A 22,700-nucleotide genomic window follows, 5' to 3' on the forward strand; every position below is an offset into this window, starting at 1 on the left:
CCCTACTCTGAAATTAATGGCTTTATTATTACCTCAGGTAACAATAACCTCAGGTAATAATTACCTCAGGGGAAGGCTTGAGCAAAAGCCACCTCTGATTGGTCAATTTCCAAGCGGCCTCATTTCATTGGCCAGGGTCATTTAGATAAATAATTGAGGACTACAGAGCTTGCCTTGATTTTATTGGCTAAAGGTTCTGAAGGTGCCTGCTTATTGGCTGAACCCAATTTGATGGGCAAGTTATGGAGAGGAGGATGAGGCCCTGTTTGTAGTCAAACCCATGTCCAGCACTGCTATGTGATTGGTTGAAACACTCTAGAGGCGGGTTATAGCTCAGCTATACTGCAACATGATTGGTTGACACTGAAGAGGGCAACTTTGCTGTCTCCAGGCTTGGAGAAAGAAAAATTTTCAGTGGCTTCCCAGGCCCTGATTGGCTGAGGCTGATAAAAGCGGGAAAAGATCTCATTGGCCAATACTCCAGAAAGCAACAGCGATTGGTCAAAATGTTGCCTTTTATTTCCAAGGCTCTTACTATGAATTCTTACATCTTCATTTGTTGTTGGGAAGCGGAAGGTGGAGGATGGAGTGAAGATGCTCCCAGTTCTTAATGTTTTAAAACCATATAAATATTGCTTCTCCTTAATAGCAGCAAATTCAAGGCTTAACATTAATTAAACACATTATTTTCTAGAAGTTAGTAGTGCAACTTCTCCTTCCTGAGGGACAGAGGCTTTTCGTATCAATCTTTTCATTAATTAACCTTTTCCCATTTTGATAATTGCTTTATACAGATAACACATAAAATAAGTCTTTAGTTTGAGCCTCAATGAAATATTATAAACTCCACCCAATATTATAAAAATCCACCCAATACCTAACATTTCTCTGTTTTTAAACAGCCAATGTCTAATTAATTGGTGTATGAATTGATCGCAACCCCAGTAATAATCCCTTATCAATATTATTACTTAATTAATAATTGCTCCACTTGATTTTTTTGCTGCCACTTTGGTCTCAAAAGAACATAAATGTATTAAATCCTCAGCTTTTAATTATTTAATTTAGTTTATTTAATTAATTAAATACACAGTTTTTAAACTGTATTCCAGCCACTAGTCACTGTTTAGATCTCCCATTAATTAGTCATCAATTGTTGCTTCAGGCTAATATTATTTAATAGAAACTAGAAGTACAGCTGCTTCCTGAGGGACAGAAACCTTTTGTATCATTAATTACTTCTCTCCATTTAAACAGATTAATATTCCTTTACACACAGATAAACTATAAAGTAACCCTTTAGTTTGAGCATCTCTTTTTCTCTCTTTGGGCTGGAATATTATAAAAGCTACCCAATTATTTATTTTATTTATTAAAAATAAAATTAAAATATTGCTTTTTTTGCCTTTTGTGAATTATTATTTTTTAAATAACAGCCCTTCCAGCTATTTTGTGTTCTTCCCCCCTTTGTTTAATCTGCTAAGTTTTACTCTTAATTGTGGGTTAATTTGGCCATCTTTTTCTCCCTTCCCCATAATTTTTATGTGCTCCTTTGTGAGCTAGTCGTGTTTATTGAATTCTAGATTGTAATGACCCTTGTAGTCATCCATTTTAATTAATATCTTCTTCAGCTTGAGTAAATTATTTGCCTTTTCAGCTGTTTGTGTTGTCTCTGTCCTTTCAGTGCCATTCAAATAAAATAAAACCAACCACCTACTATAATATTTAGATGAATGAACTGGCCTTGATTGTTAGCTTAGGTCCATTTTACAATTAAATAAATAGGGAAGAGCAATCCTCCATCTATTTTTATTTTATGTGCGCCGCTGATGACTTTGTAGCGTTTAAGATTGGGTTCAGTATTTATTACAGGCTGCTTCTGGGACAGCAGTGTCCCTTTGGAGACAACATTGAAGAAGAAGGTTCTGTGTGAGTCTGAGTGAATTAAAACCAAACAGCAATAAGAGTGCCTTCTGCCTGGAAAGGAGTCACTGTCTGTGCTGGGAAAAGGACCGTCCGCCCATCGCAAGGGTTTTAGGGGCGTCTGGAAGCTTCACAAACTCGCCCCCGAAAAGTCAAAGCGGCGTCACCATGTTTTATTATCCCAGCGTCCTCCAGCGTCATACTGGATGCTTTGCTACAATTTGGTAATTGACTTTCTCTTTGGAAGTATTGGGTGTGTAAGTCGGCGTTGGTCTTGGGAATAGCTCTGACTCTGCTATGCCTCCATTTCCTTTTTTTAATCATGTTTATTAATTTCCATTTAAATATCCACACATGTAACAATAGCAGATATACATTCATAAGTATCCAAAGCTAACACATAAAACTGATTATAAAATAGTCAGCATTAACTATTTCTTTCTCTTGTAACAGTTATCATTCTTTCACTTCTTACCTATTCCACCTATCTTCCTTCATGTTTCTTTATTTTTCTATATTTTTCCTCTTATTGAACTCTTTCCTAGATGTTATCTAACTCTTTCTCTTCTTTCCAGCTTTCCTTTTCCTTCTCATTTTTAAAACCCTTGGCCTTTCTCCTTCTCTTCCACCTCCCTCTATTACCACTCCCTTCTATCATTATCTTCCATCTGATCTTCTTACCCATCCTTCCCCTACTTTTCCTTTCTCTCCACCTATCTCTATTTCCTTACTTTCCCATTTCCCACCATACATAGATACATACCCCCCAACTGTCCCAATTTGTCAGATTTATCCTCTTTTTCTCACTTTTTCAGCTGCTTTTACAATGTCCCAGTTTCTCTCTCCTCCTCCCACTTTCCCCCTTATTTCCCAACCTCCATACATGTCCTCTAACAATCCCAATTTGGAAGGGACAGTCTCAATTTATTCTCTGTTGTCCTACTTTTCTCCCTTTTCCCACTTTCTCCCTTTTATCCTCAGTTTATTTCAGTTGCTCCAAACTTGAGTTCAAAGTACAAATGCAGTTTTGTTCAACTTAGCCAGAAGGGAAGGGGCAAAACCTTGCTCTTCCCACTAGGTTCAGGCAAAAGCAAACTGCAGCCTTTTCTCTTGCTTTGTCTGTTTCTCCCAACTTTTGCCATCTTGACCGCACTCAGGTGTTGTTTAGCATCCTGATGCGTCCTGGTTTTCACCTGTCAAATGTCCATATACTGATTTATCTCCTATCTCCCAGGTTGGCAGCGACTGGTGCAACTAAACTATTGAAGCGGGAGTACCTGAAAGTCAATGTCCCACAAACCTGGTGAGTGGTTTCTTCTCAGGAGGATGACTTGGATAAGAGATGGAGATTTGGCAAAGACAACATTAAAAATGTTAAAAACAAAAGGAGGAAGGATAGGCAGAAGGGGCTGCAGATTAGCAGACCACCAAAGCCACCTTGAGTCCCTATACCAGAAGAAAGGTGGGATATAAATAATAATAATAATAATAATAATAATAATAACAACCATCTATTTGGCATAACAGAAGTTTTATCCTGGGCATCTCCAGTTAAAATAGAAAGAGGTGCAAAAACCTGCCATCAGCCCTGAAGAGCTGCTGGTGAGGCAGTCAAAACAGACTGCACCACAGCTTGGAAAAGTTACTATTTTGGGACTTCATGTTCCCACCCAGAATTGCCCCTGGCTTCTTATACTATTAATGGCAGTGAGTGGTAATCCATGAAACAGATTTGAGTCATAGGATCATAGAGTTGGAAGAAGAGACCCTAAGGGCCATACAGTCTCGTCCGCTGCTAGTGCAGGAATTGTGAGTCATGATCAGCCAAGTAGACATCACAAATTCCCATTGTGCAATTTCTTACCAGTTCCTCCCTCCCTCTTTGAAAACAAGCAAAAGCAGAAGGAGAAAAGGGAAATTTAAGTATTTCTTAAGGGATTTGCAAGCCATTTTGTGTTCTGCAACCATACCACGCAACAGGTGCATGCGTTTATCTTTAAAAGGCAAGATTCTGCTTCTTAAGGTGGGCACTGCAGTGCCTGGCAATGTCTCAGAAGCTATGGGAAGGCCTTTGAGTGGTGGTGAAATTTTGTTGTTTTTATTTGCTGTCAAGTCAACTTCCGCTTATAGTGACCCTTTAAGGGAGACCCCAGTCACCAACAGCTCTGCTCAGGTCTTGCAAACTCAGGGCACCCATGGCTTCCTTGAATGAATCAATTCATCTGCACTGAGGTCTTCCGCTTTTCCTAACGTCTTTCCACTTCCCCCAGTATTATCACCTTTTCCAGTGAGTCATATTATCTCGTGATCTGTCCAGAATATGGCAGTCTCACTGTAGCATTCACCAAGCTTTGACTGCCTTAAGATAAAAAAGACAGAATGATGCTGATCTTGGAAAAGCTACTTGTGCGGATTACAAATTCCCACCAGCCAACAGGTGGGAGCTGTAGTCAGAAACACTCCCTATTTTTTCCCAGCTCTATAATGAATGGATAGATTTGGTAGGATTAGAGGAGAGAAGAAACAAACAGTTCAGGCAGGTGTGGTAGTAACATCTGTTTCTTTCTGTCTGCAGTGCAGAGATCGAGGCTTTCATCGCTATGCGGGTTCCACCACCGATGCCTGGGGTGCCGCAGCCCCGGTTCTCCCTCTACCTCTCTGCTCAACTGCAGTATGGAGTGGTCCGTGTGTACTGCCGCCAGTGCCAGTATCTTGTTGGTAGGATTCTTCCAAGTAACCAGGCCCATAAACAAGTGGTTTTCAAAATCTGGTTCTCCAGACGTTTGGGACTTCAGCTCCCAGAGGTCCCAGCCTGCATCGCAAATAGTAGCAGTTCTGGGAATTGAAATCTCAAACATCTGAAGGATCAGAATTTGAGAACCACCGCCATAGACCATTTTTGCTGCTTCTCCCTGCTTTCTTCTCACAATGGGAATCATATGGCCTTCTAGACCAGTGGTTCCCAACCTTCCTAATGCCGCGACCCTTTAATACAGTTCCTCATGTTGTGGTGACCCAAACTCATGAAATTATTTTCATTGCTACTTCATAACTGTAATTAAATAGGTGTTTTCCAATGGCCTTAGGCGACCCCCATGAAAGGGTCATTTGACCCCCAAAGGGGTCCTGACCCACAGGTTGGGAACCACTGCTCTAGACAAAGTTAGACTGCAATCTAGCCAGATTAGCAAGGGTGAGGAATGCTGCTGGGATTGCAGTCCAACAAAATATTGGAGGGCCACATTTCCTGATTTAAGGAAATATCAGGTTTGGAGGAATTACTGTTTAATATAATGAATCCCCGCTACCTATTTAATAGTGTTTGACTAGCAAGTCATTCTTGTTACCTGTTAATGTATTTTTTAAAAAAGTGAAACTGGTTACTTTACTTGATGTATTGCTTTTTCATTACAACTCCCGCACTGAAGGATTGATAAGAAAAATGACAAAGAAAATACTCATTAATAAGTATCTCTAAAATCATTATTTCAGAAGTAACGTAATTATAAAATGTCACATCAGTAAACTGGCTTCATTTCCAGTTGTTATGTTACTTTTGAAATATGGCTTCCTTACACCTTTGCCAAAAAGAGGTAACTTTTTGCAGGTGGCTATGTTAAACTCTTTACTTTCACTATCTGCTATGTATTTACCTGCCCGCCATATACTCCCTTCCCCAAGTGTCTGAACACTCCAGATACTGGGCTTCTTTAGAACAGTTGAGATTAAAAAACCTTGATGTGAAACCGCCTTTGACTTGCCATGTTCACCCAATTTTGATGCCCCCCCCCCTTCTGCCCAACTCTTCTTTCAGAGGAAATCCAGCATACCTTGGAACGGCTCAACCGGGCCCAACAGCAGATCCGTATTGACCTGACAGACCTAGAACAGTAAGTGATCCCCGATCAAAGAGGGAGAGCAGGTTAATTTAACACCCTACTTGACTTGCAATTCTGGCCTGCCTGCCTTTTTGGAAAAATCTCTCTTTTGTAGAGCAGACCCTCAGAATCAATGATAACTTGGTAAGTGAACACTGAAGTCAGTTTAATTGATTCACTGGGTCTCCTGTAATTGGGACTAATAATAGGTTCAGGTCTGACTTTCTGTCTCTATAAAATGAGAATTATTATCGTTTTGTTGAGCTCTGAGTCACGGGTTGATGGTCATTGCACTTTCTGAAATGTCTGTTTCTTGGAGCAGTAGCAAATGTATGTGCAAGATAGGATTGAGAAGGGCCTCTAAATACAAAGTCAAACCAAATTATGACTTGGTGTCAGATTATTTGTCATTGTTTATAAAATAAAGGTCAGAATCCTCTGTCATGGTGTACGTTACATTACATAACAGAAATGCTAAAAAAAACCTTTTTAATGAATTATGAAGATGCATAATGGGATACCAGCAAAAATGTCCCGAGGCATATCAGCACTTCCTAGTCAGTGTCCTGATATACAATGAGACCGATGTGTATCAGTTCCAATACTCATTCGTCACTTTGCTGGCTCTCCTAACATAAAAGCAAGCCCTTATAAGATGCAGACATTATTGGAACTGCCTGGTTCCATACAAACAGGATTTCAGTCAAAGGAAATCTTGAGACCAAGAGTATAAAACAGACATTCTTGTGCTCACATTTTTGGACTTTTTTGTTAATTCTGTGACACTTCCTAAAATTGACGTGTCATAGATCAGGGAATCATGCAACATTGCAGATACTTTTGGACTGCAGCTCTGGCATTCTTCACCATTAATTGTTGCTGGCAAGTGCCACTAGGAGTTGCAGTCCAAAAGTTTCTTCAGGGCTGCATGAGTCTCACCCATGTTTTACATTTTAATTTGGCTTTTTTGGAAGATGCTGAAAGTGCAACGTGAGCATGTGTCCCAGAATCTTTTGAGGCAATTCTGTAGCAGAAAACTGTGACTGCCACTTTTGAGATACCTGAAAGTCCCTGGTGTGAGTGAGGGTGGGCCACGATTTGGACTAGGTTAACCCTGGAAGTCCTGCTTTTCTCAAATTTAATCTTTGCCCTAACCAGGATAGACCCCTTCATCTTCCATCCTTTCCCACCTGAGTCAGTGAAGAATGTATTGGCTTGCTTTACAGGGTTGTTGGAGGTCTGCTTAAAACAGCCTTCCCCAGCTGAGAACTATAGAGGAGTTGAACTATAGCTCTCATCATCCTACAACATCAGTTTCCATCCTTTCCACCCTCAGTCTGGAATGAATCTATTGACTTATTTTACAGGGTTGTAAATTAAAAGAGTCTTGTCCAACTGGCCCTTCCAGATGTGTTGGATTAGAATTCCAATCACCTCCACCTTCCAGTCATCTACAGTGTGCTGGCTGGGGATTGTGAGAATTGTAGCCATCACAATTAGAAGGAACAGTTGTGCAAGGCTAACCTATTAGGGTGAAAAGGTCTCCTTGAGGCACTCTGGGGAAAAATAAACACACATGGCTTTTAGTAGGTGAAGCCTCCTACTGCTCTACAAGTTTAACCATTGTTTTTGTTCTGGTTCCTCCCCCATATTTAGGCCAGGGCTGCTTCTGCCCAACCAACTGGCCCTGATGGAAGCCTTGGAAGAAGCTCCTGATCCATTTTTCGGCATCATGGAGCCTCTGCTTCTCAGCCCTGAAGCCATTCCACACGTAAGGCTGTCTCCTCTCTGTGCCATGTCCCATAACCTCTCCTTCCCACACTCTTCCTCTTCTCATAGTTGGTGGTTTTTCTCTTCCCCATGATGGATCCAGGAAATAGGTGACATCCCACCCTTTTATCTGCCTCTTTTCAGGTCCGGTATATTTTAGAAGCACCTACTCCAGAGAGAAGCCCCCCTCGGGAACCATCTCCTCCATCCCCCCAGCGTCGGCAGCCAGGTGAGCTGATACACATGTGGATGCAGTGTAGATCACACCTCCAGCTGATGGCTGGTATGGGCATTTGTCTCAGGTAGGAACTGGTAAGGAAGTCATGGAACTAACAAATCTCTGATCTCTTTTGCTGCAAAGGAGAGTCGCCCATCACTGCCTCCCCTGAAGCCATCACACTCAAGGAAGCCGAGCCCATCACATTGCTGACCATTGAGGCGAGTCTTCTGCCAGATTGGGGGCTCAGAAATGGGGCCCAGGGAGGTTGTGTGGGAGAATGCTTATCATGTGGCTTCCTTTCCTCATGTGGCTTCTTTTCCTTTTCTCCCTCTCTGCAGGGTGAGCAAGATCTCCCTGAAATCACAGGCCGGGAGATCGACATGCTGGTGGAACAGGAAGATTTTCTGGTGGCGCCAAGTGAAGAGGAACGCCTCCGATCACCCCATGTTTCTCCCAGAAAAAGACGTGCAGAAGAAGGTAAGACAGGAGTAAAGGCTGGGCAGAAGGCCCCTCTTGGCTAAGGGTCACAGTTGTCCTGTGTGGAACTGGCTTCCTTGCTTTCTTTCAAGGACAAATCCAAAGAGTTAATTAGCAGTGCAAAAGCAGGCTCACCTTCTGTCCATCCTCTGTTAGGAATGGCTTCCTTTTTAGGGATTTCTTTACTGGTGGCTCCTTCATCAGTGAACAGTAGAACCACAGAATCTTAGAGTTGGAAGGGACCACAAGATCATCTACACCAACCCTTCCATATAGGAATACAGAACTAAAGCATTCCTGAAAGTTGCCCATCCAACGTCTGTTTAAAGACCTTCAAAGAAGGAAAGTCCACCTGCCACTCTCCAAAGCAATTTATTCCACTGTTGAACAGCTCTTACAGCCAAGAACTTCTTCCTAAAGTTTAGATGGAATCTCTTTTCTTGTAATTTGAATCCATTGGTTCACGTTCTAGTCAGGAGCACCAGAAAACAAGATAGCTCCAGCTTCTACGTGACATTCCTTCAAATATTAAATGATAACCAATCCATTTCAGGTTATAGTCTGAACTTCAAAATTGCTATCCAAGATGCAGAACCTAATACTCATAGGTTCAGAACCTTGGATGAATTCTTATGAAGTGTGGGCTAAAGCCCAGAGTGGATTCCCTGCTCCGGCATGGATGTGAAAGCTGCTAGACACCACTGCTGAGATCCATGGGGAAGGAGGTGGATCTATAGTTCAGTGAAGAGGCCCTGTTTTCCAGACAACAGGAGGATTGCAGGTTGAATCCAAGATGAAGGGCTGGGAAAGACCCCAAGCAGATTGTGGTTTAATGGAACCTGGGCTCTCAGAGATGGGGGCCTCATTGCCACCGTCTCCATCATCCCTGTCTCTTTTGAGCTTAAATGTAAGCCTCAGGGTAGCCAGAGCTGCAGGAGCAGGATTGTGATCTGTTCCTTTTTTATTGGTAAAATATTTGGACATAATTTAATCTCAAATAGGCTGTTAAGACCCATTGACTTTACCCCAAATCTACTCCTGGTGTAGATGAAAACTCTTGATGTGAATCAACACAGCTGCCTGCATTTTTGCAGGGTCATTCCTTGGGGGGTCCATTAGGAAGAATGCTTGCACTTTGAAATGTAACATTGTCTTGCAACTAGGTAGTCTTTGGAGCTCTGCTGCCCATTAAGACCAAGCTAGACCAGAGTGGGCAGTTTGTGACCCTCCAGAAGTCATTGGAGTGTATTTATTAATTTGTACGCTGCTTTCTCTTGACAGGGGACTCAAGGGGGCTAATAAATGCTAAAAACAAGATTAGCTAAAAACACACACCACACTCCTGATAATAATATAAAAGTTAAAACACAATTAAATAATGATCACATTAGATAGACTACCCTTATTTTTGAAACTATAAATCATTTAATAAACATAAAAATAAAGCTGAATATATTTCAGCACTGCCTCATGAACAATTCCCTGCTACCATTAATAATTAATGCTTAGCAACATTTCCAGTCGTGGGGGATGCTGGATGTTGCTGTCCAAAAGCATCAGGAGGGCATCATCCCTGAGGAAAACAATGTACTTAGACCATATTTAGAAGAAGTGCTCCATCAAGTGATAAAAGACATCTGGTGGTCATAGCATGTGCTTTTCCTTGATTCTGTAACTTGCGTTTGGCATGCTTTGTTTTGTGGACTGGACAGGCTTAGTTTGGGAAACTGATTGCTGAGGCAGCTGTCTCTGAGGACATCCCTTTGATATAGAGGTAAAAAGATAACTTATTGCAGGGAATGCACATCCTCCTTGCCATCTAGCTTGACTCTTAAGAGCAAACAATATTGGCAGAGGTGGATTGTTGAATGGGCTTGCTTTAGAGCAAGGCAGTTTTACACTGTCATCAAGCGAAATGCCTGTGTGTGTGTGTGTGTGTGTGCGCGTGTGCATTGTCACTCTCTAGATGGGTTGGATTAGAACTCTCATCATCCTAGCAACCATGGCAATGCTGATTGGAGTGGTGGGGTTTGTAACCCAATTGAGCTGGAAAGTCACTGGATTTGGAAGGTTAAGTCAGTTCAGAGAATGGGATACGGATGGGAGAGAGACTTTTCTCTGTTCATGTCTGCCTCTGTACCAGATAGCAGATCCTGCTTTAGCAGGGCTTGCCAAAACTCTAATCCTTTGCTGGAAGCTGAAAACACTCCAGGAGAGATAAAAAGATGAACAACAGGAAGGCCTTCCTTAATTGTAGATTTCTTAGAAGCTCTGCCAAAACTTCAAGGACGCTTGCTGCTTTCCTCCCCATTCCTGCCTCCTCACCCTTAGAGCTGCCTCTGCTCACATCTGTCCCTCGCTTTCTCCTGGTCCTCCCTCACCCACTTTGTCTCTTCCAGAGTCTGCAGAGAAAGTCAGACAGCAGGAGCCCTTGGTGTCTTTGGGGCTGTCACCTCCCACACGGTAAGGGGGCTGGAGCTCTCTCTCAAGGCTGCTGAACAGTCTCAGGTTCAGAGGAGGTGTGTGTCTTGGGCGAGGGGGAGAGACAAGAAGACAGAAGCTTGCAGAGGGAGGAATGTTTCAGAAGTGGGAACGCAAGTTCTATCACTTGCCCGTATCACAGTTTTGCTTCCAACCAAACAGCTTCAGCAGGCTTTGTGTGTTTCAAAAACCTGCTGATGCTATTGGACTAAAGTCAGCAGTGTGCCTGTGCACTATTGCAACCATAGCCCCTGCGAAACTTTTTTCTTAAGACCTGTTGTCCATGTTGAGGAAAGGATTTGTAAATTTTGTCAGACTGGACTTCCCCGTGGACTTGGTTTTGTCCTTAAACTAAGTGAGGGCATACTGTACTTTTTTCATCTCCATCTGTGGCTGACATCTCTGATCTTCTCTGAAGATGCCAGCCACAGATGCAGGTGAAACGTCAGGAATAAACTCTTCTAGAACATGGCCACATAGACCGAAAAACCCACAAAAAATATGGATGCTGGCCATGAAAGCTTTCAACTTCACATAAGTGAGGGCAGCTGATAAAGTCTGTGGGAGAGTGTATTAGACTTCTGTGGGACCCTAAAAACCACAGGGATTGTCAACCCCTTTCCCACCCATCCCAAAATTTTCTCCAAAAAACCCCCAAAACCTATAGATCTGGCAAGGGAAGGATGCTACTGACCATGTCACATGTTTTGAGATATTTACATCCCTGTTACCTTTCTCAAGCCTATGCAAACCATTTTTCAAACCAGGATATTACTGAACACCAGGTATGCTCACTTCCTAGTTCCAAATAAGGCCTTTATAAGCTGAAAGAAGGGCTGCACAAACATGGTGAAATGCCCATTAGCCCTCTCCAGAAGATTGGTGAGGTTGATAAAGGCTATTTGGGGCATAAATATTTCAATCTCCCCCTAAAATGTAGGAGGGTATGGGTGCAGGTAACTCTTACATGACCACAAAAACAACACCATTGCCCTAGACATATGAGAAAAGGCAGTTCTTTTCCATACAATGCCACCCCAGTCCTGGAACTGCTTTGCTTGCCTGGTTGCCTTTCCCCTGGTATACCTCCTCTCTGCAGCTCCTCCAGTCTTCTATCTGTCCTCCCATCTGTCCTCCTCCTGTTTCTTTATGCTATAAACACTATGGGTTCTCTAGACACAAATAAGCACCCAGCAGGTTCTAATAATAATGATAATAATAATGATAATGATAATAATAATAATAATAATAAGTTTTATTTATAAACCGCTATTCCGTGTTGATCATAGCGGTATACAGGTCTTAAGTCTCTTTTTAAAGAGATCCAGGGAGGTGGCGGAGCTGAGTTCCTCAGGAAGGGTGTTCCAGATCCCAGGGGCCAAGATAGAAAAGGCCCTTTGTGAGGTTGATACATATCTCGTTATCGGGATCCTCAACAGATTCTTCCCAGACGACCTGAGTGTGTGGGGAGGACTATATGGGGAGAGGCAGTCCTCCAAGTACCCTGGGCCCAAGCCATTTAGGGCTTTATATGTCAAACCTCTACTGCCACAAAGCTTTGTGGGCAGTGGCTGATTCCATCTTGTTTACAGTGACATCTCACACCATCAAAAGTGTGCTCTCACCATAAAAATAAAATACTATTGTGACTCCCCCCCCTTTTTTTTTTTTTTTTTTAATTTTGTAGGATTGGAGAGGAGCCATCAGTTGCAGGAGACACAGGACTTGCCTTGACAGGGGAGATCCTGCTTCCAGGAGAAGCTCCTCTGCTGCCTTTAGGTGAGTTTTACTCTGGGAGTGGGCTTTTTGGGGGTAAGAAAAGGGAGGTGTGGGTTGGGCCTAGTGGTAGAAGGCTATTTTCATGTTAACAGGGATTTCAAATGTCTGTCTGGAAAGAGTAGGGGCTTGAAAGAGACCTAGGTCAGTGCTTGGCCTGCAGAAGCTTTTGAATTCAGCCCCTCACAAGAGCAGAATCAGCTGGGGAAAACCCCACTCTGCAAAAACCTTGGCCTGTCAGCATTTCTTGACCATAGAGGTAATCCAATGTAGGCAGCATTTCAACTCAGGCCCAAAGCTTTAGGCTACAGCTCCTGGGGGCCATCCTGACTGTAAGGGATACTGGCAGTTGTAGTCCAGAAAAGTAAATTTTAGAGTCAGGGCCATTTCAGTGGGGTGGGAAGCTGAATTGGGGAGGCAAGGCACAGTGGACAGCTCTTTCCCATACCTCATTCTCTCCCACCCTCCTGAAGCTACTACCAGTCACACTATGTGGGGACAAGTGCCTTTTTCTCGCTGGGGGATTCTGGGCTTTGCAGTCCAACACATCTGGAGAGCTCCACATGATAGAAAGCAGCAGTCTGGGGTGCTCTTTGTGTTGTTTTCACTAACTGTAAAGCCTTGCTCATTCCTGGTAGAGATGACACCCATTCCAGAGGGACCAAGGATGTCACCTTCTCCCCATTCTCCCCACGTCAGCCCTGGGTTGGAGCGACTGCCCCCACGGAGCCCTGAGGTGAGAAAAAGGGAAGCTGGGAGGGAAGGTATGGCTCAGCTGGAACAAGCAGAGGCCACTGAAGAGAGACAAGAAGACCCAGTGTGTCGGAGTGTTGGACACAGCTATTGGCTTCCATGGTCATGGGACAGTGAAACTGTTCTGCAGTCTGAACTTTCAAGGAACTATCTGTAGAAGTATTTTCATATCTATGTTTAGCAGAGTGGAACAAGTCTAGTACAATATGTGTCTGTGCTAGAAACAGGAGTCATTTCTCTGAAGGCTCAGGTAAAAGGGTAACTTACATTTATTGTTTCAGGAAGTCCATCCTAGGATAGGAAAGGAGACAGACAAAAGAAGTGGACCTATACTTGGTTACAAGAAACTCTAAGAACTAGCCCTCTTATGTGGATTAAACTAGCAGCCATTACTGGGGTTGGAACTCCATGGATAAAGGGGGAAAGGAAACTTAAAACTGCATCTGCACCACATAAATAATGCAGTCTGACACCACTCTAGCTGCTATGGCTCAATGCTGTGGAATTCTGGGAAGTGTATTTTTGTGAGATATTTAGCCTATCTCAGAAAGCTCTGGTGTCACAACAAGCTACAAATCCCAATATTCCATGGCATGGAGCCATGGCAGTTAAAGCAGTGTCAAACTGCATTATTTCTTCAGGGCAGATGCAGCCTAATAAAGTTAATAAAGAAGTTTAATTGACCTTCCCAGGTAAGAAGGAAATAAAAGACTTGAATACTTGGACCAAAGAAAGATATAGGGAAGTGAAAGATACAGGAACAGATAAAGATACAAGACAGATGATTCCCCTCTGTCACTATTCATTTTATACAAGCATTGCTTCCAACCCTGTCTGAGGGGCTGGACATATTCACTGGGTTGGAGAGCACAATCTTGTCACTGCCCAGAGGACAGCTTGACATAATCAAAGCAAATAGTTCTAAGGTAGAAGCCATTGCCTTATCACTTCTTTCCCTACCTGTGCCCTGAGAGTATTTTAATGATAGAGGTCAGCACCTTGGCTAGTTCCTTTAAGGTCACACTGAAGACCCAGAGCAGATTAAAACCTCCCTCCTCTTTTACCTTTACCCCCATTGATATGGAAGCCACCAGCTGCACTGGTTGGGCTCACTGAGCTCACTGAGGCCATGAAATTCATTGGGTTGACTTTTGACCTGTCACTTTCAGTTTACCTTAAGGTGATCTTCCTTGCAGGACTGTTTCTTGCAAGGATAAAGTAAGGAGGAAGAGAGTCATGTGCCCTGGGCTTGTGAGGGGGAAAGGCAGGGTAACACATAAAATAAGAGTGCATCACAAACTGTAGCAGATTGTCTTGCATGTTCTTCTGTCTTCCACAGCTCGTCTTGCCAGAGTATGAGCCATCCCCAACCCAACCTCGACGGCGACGGCGGCAGCTCCGCTTCCTGGATGTTGTTACCCAGATTTCCCCGGAAGAATTTAAGGAACAGATTGCAGACACACAGATCCAGTGTCAGCCCCGAGTAAGTGCCAGAATTGCAGGCATTTCTGATCAAAGTGTCCATCAAACTCCTTTCCTTTTAGCAGGATGTATTCATGGGGTGTTTTTTTTTTGGGGGGGGGGGTGCAGGAGGTACATGTGGTGAAGGCAGCCTGGAATCCCAAAGGGGGTGCAGGGGTAAAATATGCCCCCACTGCAGTTGGCCACCTCTGTCCTAGAGGGGCCTGTACTGGGAGAGAGTAGAGATATATATAAAGTAAAATAATAAATAAACACCATTAAGAAAATTAAAACTTAAATAAATAAATAAAAACATAATACAAAGCACGAAGGAGAAGCATTCATCTTTTCTTTTTTGCCAGAAAAAAAGGAGGCTTAGGGAGTTTGGAGGGAGAGAGGCTGACAAGAAAAACCTTGGGAAGGCTGCCGTGTTGCCCACCCTGTAAACTATATTTAATCATTTCTGCAAGCTGGCAGAACTCTGCTTTCCAAAGTGTAGGTTTGAAGACTGGGGCTGCATTAATGCCGTTTGACACTGCTTTAACTGCCATGGCTGAATGCTAGTGGATTCTGGGAGCTGTAGTTTTGTGAGATATTTAGCCTTCCCTGTGAGAGAGCTCTGGTGCCACAACAAACTAGAAATCCAAGGATTCCATAGGATGAAGCCATGATAGTTAAAGTGGTGTCAAAATGCATTAATTCTGCAGTGTGGCAGTTTCCTTGGTTTTCTTTCTAAGCATCCTCTGCTTCCAAGGAGTCCGTAACTGGAATGAAAAACCAATCCAACAGGTCTAAACTCACTCTCATGTGCTCAAACTCTTCTCTGCTGCTTTCTTTTCCTCTGCTTAGGAAAAGGTTCTGCTACCAGCCAAAAGGCGGAAAACGCCAGCTGAGCTCATGGGAACAGCAACATACGGTGAGTCCTTCTCTCTTTGTTAGTTTATTTTTCTGTTTCTCCACTTTAAAGCCTGCCCTAATTAACATCCTCTCCTCAGCCATGCTGGCTGGGGATTCTGGGAGCAGTAGTCCAAAAACCCAACAACAACAACAACCCCCCCCCCCCAAAACCTTGCCAAGTTTGGCAGATGATGATGATTATCATAGTGAAATTTATTTATAATCCTTTCTGCAAAACTGAGATGTAAGATACCTTAGAAGTTAAAACAAATATAATAGTGTTGAAACATACAAAAGATCAATGTTAAAAAGAAGGTAAATTATCAACATTTAAAACAGTTTAAAGCATATGTTTCAAAATGATAAAAAGCAGTTCTCAAAACCACAATAATTAAAACAGTTCAGCATCCTCTTAAAGGTCCTTTCCTTTAAGAGCATTCAGTCCCCCAAAAAGTAGGGACAGCCACTGAAAGGCTGCATCTGTCATGCCAGCCAGCCATGTCTGTGCGAGAAAGAACCTTTCTAGTATATACTCATCATGTGAACTAGGCTTTAAGGATTTGGAAGGCTCCCCAGATAATTGCTGCTCCTGTTTTGAAAACGCACAGGACAATTGCCTGCTAGAGGATCAATAAAGGAAACGGAGCTAAACAAGAGATGGAATGTTAGCTCTTTGGATGACAGCTCCCAGAATGCTACAGTCATCAGGGCCCTTGCCCATACTGCCTGGGAGATTCTGGGAGATGTAGTCCAAAACATAACATTTCCTAACTATGAGAAAGGCAGCCAGGGGCATTCACCTGGCTTCCCCAACTGGATGCCCTCCAAATGGTTTTGAATTACAACTCCCATTAGGCCTTGCTAAGATAATTGGAGTTGAGGTCAAAAAATGTCCTGGAAGGAAGAGTTTGGAAAAGACTGCTTTAGAATCTTCTCACCCACTAGAGCAGCATTGGCCAAAGTGTGGTCTTCCAAATGTTGTCTCAACTGCAACTCCCAGCAACCCTAGCCAGCTTGGCTGTGGTGAGAAATGTTGGGAGTTGCAACTGAACAAGCCTTGGTGGGCTGTGTTTTGCCTTCCTCCCCCAGCATTGGAACTTGTCTTGTCTTTTTTACAGCATGAGTCATTAAACAGAGAGCTATTCCTATAGATCTGCAGTTGTGCCAAATTCAGTTTATAGACAAGGTCTGGTCTGTTACAGGGCCAGGCAACTGGTCAGGTGTTGCAGGATTATAGCTCTCGTCTTCCTTAACCATGGGTCAGGCTGATGGGGTTTGGAGTCCACTTCCCAAGCATCTGGGGGGGGGGGGCAGGTTGCTTACACCTGCAAGAGAGCAGGCCTTGGCTGTAGGTGATAACCTTTATGATTCTGTTCCATCTCTGTGATTCTATGACCTTGCCTTCCTATTGCTCAACTACCTGAGATTCTAGGGGGAAGGGGGCACTGATCTCAGACACTCCCTCTACCCCATTCCAAGTAGAATTAAGGCTCTGCACTTTTCTTTTGAGGTGTTAAGCCTTTTCTTTGTTTCTTCCCTCTTTCCAGGTTGGATGCATCCCACCCTCCAGGATCTCTGGTCCCGCCGGGCCAAGCTCCAGCGTGTGGATTATGCCCAGCAGAGAGCATTAAAGGAGCAAGCACAGAGAGCAGAGGGGGAAGAAGTGGCACAGAGAGCTGAGGTTCCTAGTGAGCTGGAGGTAACAAGCTGGGCTTTCAAATTCTAAACAACCATGGCTGGTTGCTCCTGCTGTGAGGTTTACAGCAGAGTTGTACATTCATGCTGGGTTTCAGTCTGTATTTTCACAACAGATTGAGCACCATGCATAGCTCCTTTGGGCCTTACCCATAGACCTACCAGCCTAGTAGCACCAGTGAATCTGCAATCGGTACAGTCTTCAAGAACTGAGGGTCCCCTCTCTACCATGATGATGTAGCTGGGTTTGACATTTTTCTAGAGCTGTGAGCCTGTTACCTAGTATAACTGCATCAGAGTGGGTGGTGCAAAAGAATAATAGTCTCTCATTTTGGTTACATCATGAGGTGACAGGACATATTAGTAAAGACAATAATGCTGGGAAAAGTAGAAGGCAATAGGGAAAGAGGAAGACCACATTACAGGTGGTCAGATTCAATCAAGGAAGCCACATCTGCCCTGAGTTTGCAAGACTTGAGCATGGCTATAGAGGACCCAGGCTCTTGGAAGTCTGTATATGTAAAGTAGGGGTTGGAACTATGTCCTACAGGTATTTCTGAACCAAGTCCCAGTTGTTCTAGGCAGCAAAGCCAATGGTGAATGCTGAGAGTCCAATACCATCTGGGAGGGTGACATGATTCTCACCCTTGGCGTAAACATTTTTCCACACTTCTGTGCATCTTCCTCCTTGTCCCACTCTGCTGTCCTCAGGAGAGTAGTTCCATTCTTTATTCCTGGTGCTTCCCGTTTCTGTTTTTCAGGAGCTACGAGCAGCAGAAGAACCAAGTGTGCCACCCATGGCCTCATCAGGTGGGTAGGTGGTGTGATCTCCTCAAGGGTATGTGAGGCTGATATGCTTTGCTCATATACATGCACACACTTTCTAGTTCAGAAGGACTGCAAAAGTACAGCCTGCAGGTGGTATGTGACCTTTGGTGCCCATTTTCATGCATGAATTTTTGGAGGGTATGCATTTTGTGTCCTTGGGACCCTTCTGAAAAGTCCCATCCCCCAAAATTTCATTTGCTTTTCCTGAAAGCCTCCAGAAATAGCAACTTCTCAGTAGAACACGGCATAAGTTAGTTCTGGTGTGTGAGAGCTCACACACAAAACCGTAAGTGAAATCCTGGTCACTGCTGATTTTGAATTAACAACTTAATTTTTCCCCCTTTGGCAATGGAGTATGGATCAGACCTCCTCTGCCTAAGAAGGACCATGGGCTCCCCACTATAAACAAAAAGTTGTCTAGCTGTCACACAGCTTATTTGGATATGCAGGGTATACATTATAGGAGCTGCCTTTACTTCTTATTTCATAAACTCCTAGCCTAAATTTTCCCAGAGAGAATGAACTTGTAATATAGAGGTTTTTAAAAAATATTTCCTTTTTGCTCCTCCTTGCAGAAATTTCTCTTGAGACAACTGAAGAAGAACAGCGTCCCAGTCTGGTGATCCCTGAGGAGAGGTAAAGCTGCCTTTCTTTGCTTTTTTATTATTGTTATTATATTTATTTGTATCCCACTTTTTTCCCAGAACTCTTTTTTTCTTCCTTCCTAGGGGATTCTGGGAAATTCTAAGCCTTCTTTCTTTTCTTGCAGGATCCTTCTGGAGGAACCAGAGGAAGTGCCATTAGCTGTTGTACCAGAACTCCCAGAAATCAGTTTTGAGCTACCCTTAGATAAGGACATTATCACCTTGGACTATGTTTGCAGGTGCGGCCTAAATGTAACACATTTTTCTTCCTTAGCATGGAGGATATATGCCATACGTGAACTTTGCATAGTTTTTGGACTGCAACTCCCATCAGCGCTTACCATGGAGAGTTGTGGTCCAGGGACATTCAGAAGCCACCATCGCCGCCACGCTGGAGATGACTAGATTTTGTGGTTGCAATAGACATCTGCACAAAGGGCATTGAAAGCCTACTCATATTATGGCATAGTGTAGGGACTGAAGAACCTGTGGCAGTCATGGATTTCAGGGCTTTTTTAAAGTTGTGTTTATACAGAAATTAAGGTAAAATGTGGTTACTTACCCTAAATGCACCAGATCCCATCCACTCTTGAAGGCTAAGCAGGATCAGCCCTTGTTAGTGTTTGGATGGGAGACCACTAACAAATACCAAGTGCTGTAGGGTATATTTCAGAGGAAGGAACTGGCAAAACCACCTCTGAGAAAACCGTTTGAAACTCATGTGGTCACCATAAGTTCACACGCAAAAACATACACATACATGTACGTACGTGATGTATAGTAAATGTAATATGATAAATGGTTTATTGGGAGGGGGAGGGCATGGGATGTTGGGGTGACTGGCTGTGGGCTTGGATGGCTTGTTAGAAAGGCTGGTGTGTAGGGCAGTGAGAAATAGAAGTCTGTCAAAGTTAGGAATTAGTTAGGAAGCAGCGAGATAGGATTTATAGTTGGCCCTCCACATTTGCAGCCTTGACTTTTGCGGCTTTGATTATTCGTGGATTTGATTAACATGTTCTCTTTAGGAATCTCTAGGTCCTCCACTCTGACTCTATAGTCAACTTCTGCCAAAAGTCACACTGGAAGACCTAGAGATTCCTAGAGAGAATACTTCTCAAGGCATTTGTAGGTCCTCCAGCCTCTGGCAGATCTTGACCACAGAATTGCCCAGGAGGACCTAGAGATTCCTAGAGAGGTGTTCTCAGGTAGAAAAAAATAGGTTTTTTGTGTTGTTGTTTTTTGCAGTTTTTCCACTTTCACAAGGGTCCTGTGCCCCTAACCCCAGCGAATGTGAAGGGTCCACTGTAGTCTCAGGGCAATTTAGCTAGGATTATGGGGAGATAAGGAAAGAGTTAGTAAAGTCAATTAGGACTTAGATGTTTTAAATAAGTATGCTGATATCCTACATCAGCTGCTTAATTATATCTGGATAACTAAGTCAAGGTTCCTGGCCTGACTGCCCTCCTCCACACTTCAAGAACCAGCATTTCCCTACTTTAGTTAGAATCATAGAATCACAGGGTTGGAAGAGACCCCAAGGGCCCTGATCCAGTCCAACCCCATTCTGCCATGCAGGAACTCTCAGTCAAAGCATGCCCAACAGATGGCCATCCAGCCTCTGCTTAAAGACCTCCAAGGAGTTGGGACGACCTATAGAGGTGAAACCTTTGCAACCCTATTTGCTGAATCATCCATATATCAGGCCTTTGGGAAGGAACTGCTGGTTACAAAATGGACACCTTCTCTCCTCTTGTTGCAGGTTAGTTTCAGTCAAGCTAGAACAGACTGGAGAAATAGACTTTGACCACCTGGTGCCACTTACCACTTCTCGGCTTGTCGCCAGCCGCTTCTTCTACACCTGCTTGGGTAGGTGTCTTTATGACTAATTTTTAAATATCTAGGTCTTCACCTAGAGCAGGAGTGGGCATCACAAATTATCCTTGGACTCCAGCTTCCACCATCCCTCAATATTAGCTGATGGGAGAAGCAATCCAAGAACATCTGGAAGGCCACAGTCACTCACCCTAGAGATAGCAGAGTAGTATAAAATAAAGAAAATGACAATTCAGTGTAAGAGTACCAACATACATCAAATGTTAGTATATTTCCCTTGCCTCTGCCTACAGCAGAACTCTTGTTTTTTAAGTTCTCTTATTTTTCATTGTTGTAGTATTAGATATTCTCATCACCGGAAGGGCAGTTTGGAACAGGTATAGCACAGACTCTAGCACGGCATTATTCAAAAGGAAATAAATGGCATTTCTTCATCTCCAACTGTGTAGACTTTACCCTCATCTGCTAGGCCAGTTATCTTTCCCTCCACGCATACCCAATGGCAGAAAATAAAAGACAGGCACTGTTTATGTGGTTTGTAGTACACAAAGCCTGAGGCTAGGCCTGTTTTGAGGAGAGTTGAAAGGACGGTCAGCCAGGCTGTGCCTGATATACATACATAAACGTTCTTATGTTTTCCTACTGATTGCCAATGTATTGATATTACTTATTGTTATTGTCTGCTTTATATGGCTGGGGGGCTGGGAAGGGATTCGTTTGTTTTTTATTGTATTTTCATCGTACTTCCACTGTTAGCCACCCGGATTCCTCATTGATTGGGCGAGATACAAATAATGTATTATTATTATTATTATTATTATTATTATGAACTCATTTCAAACTGGTTAGGGAAGCTTCTGTAACAAGCCAAACCGCAGGAAGAGAAAATGACTGCCAGCTTTCTCTTCCTCTGGTTCTTTCTGCTGCAAGAGAGAAGCAGAGAGGTTTCTAACATGCTCTTGAACAGAGTCTGGAAAAGTCTGAGCTTTTGGGACTTTGACTCCCAGAACCCCTCAGCCATCATAACCGGCTAAAGGATTCTTGAATTTTAAAAAGGGAACTTTACTTGGCTCTACTCTTGAATGGCTGAAGACTATGGCTTTAGCGCTTATACCACACTCTCTCTTCTCTGCAGTTCTTGCTGCAACCAAGTACATGCGCCTGGAGCAGAGAGAGCCTTATGGACGGATCATCATTCACCCAGGAGCCCGCTTCCGTCCCAGCTAGCAAGGCCTGACTCTCACGCTCACAGATGCCATTTGGGAGTTCTGCTGGCTATGGAATTGAGGGACGCAGTAGAGCTCTCCCTACAAGAAGAGGAATTAACCATTTGGGCAGGGCAGAGAAGAGAGGATTTCAGTTTCTGGTTGTTTGGGTTTAAGAGAGATTCATTTGTTGATGCCAGTTTTTAAAAGCTCTTGTTTCCAAAGTATTGACGTGACTGAGAATGCATTGAAAATTGGATTTAAATTAATTGAATTAAGATGTTCTGTTTAAAAGGACAGTACAAGAATGGCCTTAAAGCAGGAAATCAAATGGGTTTTTCATGAAATTTGAAAAGCAGATTAATCAAAAACCTAAAAGTTGCCATTTTGGGGTTGACCAAAGGGGTGAAATAAAAATTCAGTAACAAATGAACTGTATTCCTTATCTCCTTGGAAGAATTGCTTGGGCAGAATTGGGCCCACCTTTCCTTTCTCCTCCCTGGCTGTTATGTTTGGACAGATGGACAGACCGCTCTTGTCAGAGGCTCAATGGCCTCTGAAGTTACATTTCTTAGCTGCTGAGAGAAAGGGGGGTATAAGGTATTTCAATATCAGCATGCAAGCCCCCCAAGCTTGTTTGTGGGCTTCCTAAGAGTAGACTAGGGTGGGAATCCTGTGGCTTGCTGAATGCTGTTGGACTGCAACTCCTAGCAGCCCCAGGCTGCACAGAATACTGGGATCTTTGGTCCATCTGGAGAGCCAACATGATTCGCATTCCAGGATAGACACAGTTTTGGCCAGTTGAAAACAGGGCTCCCAGAAAAAATGGGGGGAGTTTTTGGGGGTGGGAAGGGACCCC

At 43.4% G+C, this 22,700-nt stretch overlaps 1 protein-coding gene across 1 annotated transcript; it reads left to right on the forward strand.

Annotated features, from left to right (window-relative positions):
- Positions 1-681: 681 nt before the first annotated feature.
- On the forward strand, positions 682-22,280 carry REC8 (REC8 meiotic recombination protein). The gene is made up of 19 exons (XM_089480615.1): positions 682-2,147; positions 3,158-3,226; positions 4,499-4,641; positions 5,738-5,813; positions 7,458-7,572; positions 7,716-7,800; positions 7,933-8,009; positions 8,130-8,268; positions 10,668-10,731; positions 12,437-12,528; positions 13,164-13,261; positions 14,618-14,761; positions 15,589-15,655; positions 17,184-17,335; positions 18,093-18,141; positions 18,735-18,795; positions 18,929-19,042; positions 20,563-20,669; positions 21,772-22,280. The coding sequence occupies exons 1-19, from the start codon at positions 2,092-2,094 to the stop codon at positions 21,861-21,863; spliced, it is 1,800 nt and encodes a 599-aa protein (XP_089336741.1). The 5' UTR covers positions 682-2,091; the 3' UTR covers positions 21,864-22,280.
- Positions 22,281-22,700: the final 420 nt, after the last annotated feature.

The sequence above is a fragment of the Sceloporus occidentalis genome, unplaced genomic scaffold (genome assembly GCF_023333645.1).
Source record: "Sceloporus occidentalis isolate IW3139 unplaced genomic scaffold, rSceOcc1.0.p SCAF_14, whole genome shotgun sequence".
NCBI lineage: Eukaryota > Metazoa > Chordata > Lepidosauria > Squamata > Phrynosomatidae > Sceloporus > Sceloporus occidentalis.

What these genes read in the sequence shown, in the direction of transcription:
- REC8 (XM_089480615.1), top strand. Translation starts at nt 2,092, where the DNA reads ATGTTTTATTATCCCAGCGTCCTCCAGCGTCATACTGGATGCTTTGCT. An exon ending in AGCTCCTCTGCTGCCTTTAG is followed by an intron (nt 12,529 to 13,163) that starts GTGAGTTTTACT and finishes CATTCCTGGTAG; the next exon opens with AGATGACACCCATTCCAGAG. An exon ending in AGGTTCCTAGTGAGCTGGAG is followed by an intron (nt 17,336 to 18,092) that starts GTAACAAGCTGG and finishes TCTGTTTTTCAG; the next exon opens with GAGCTACGAGCAGCAGAAGA.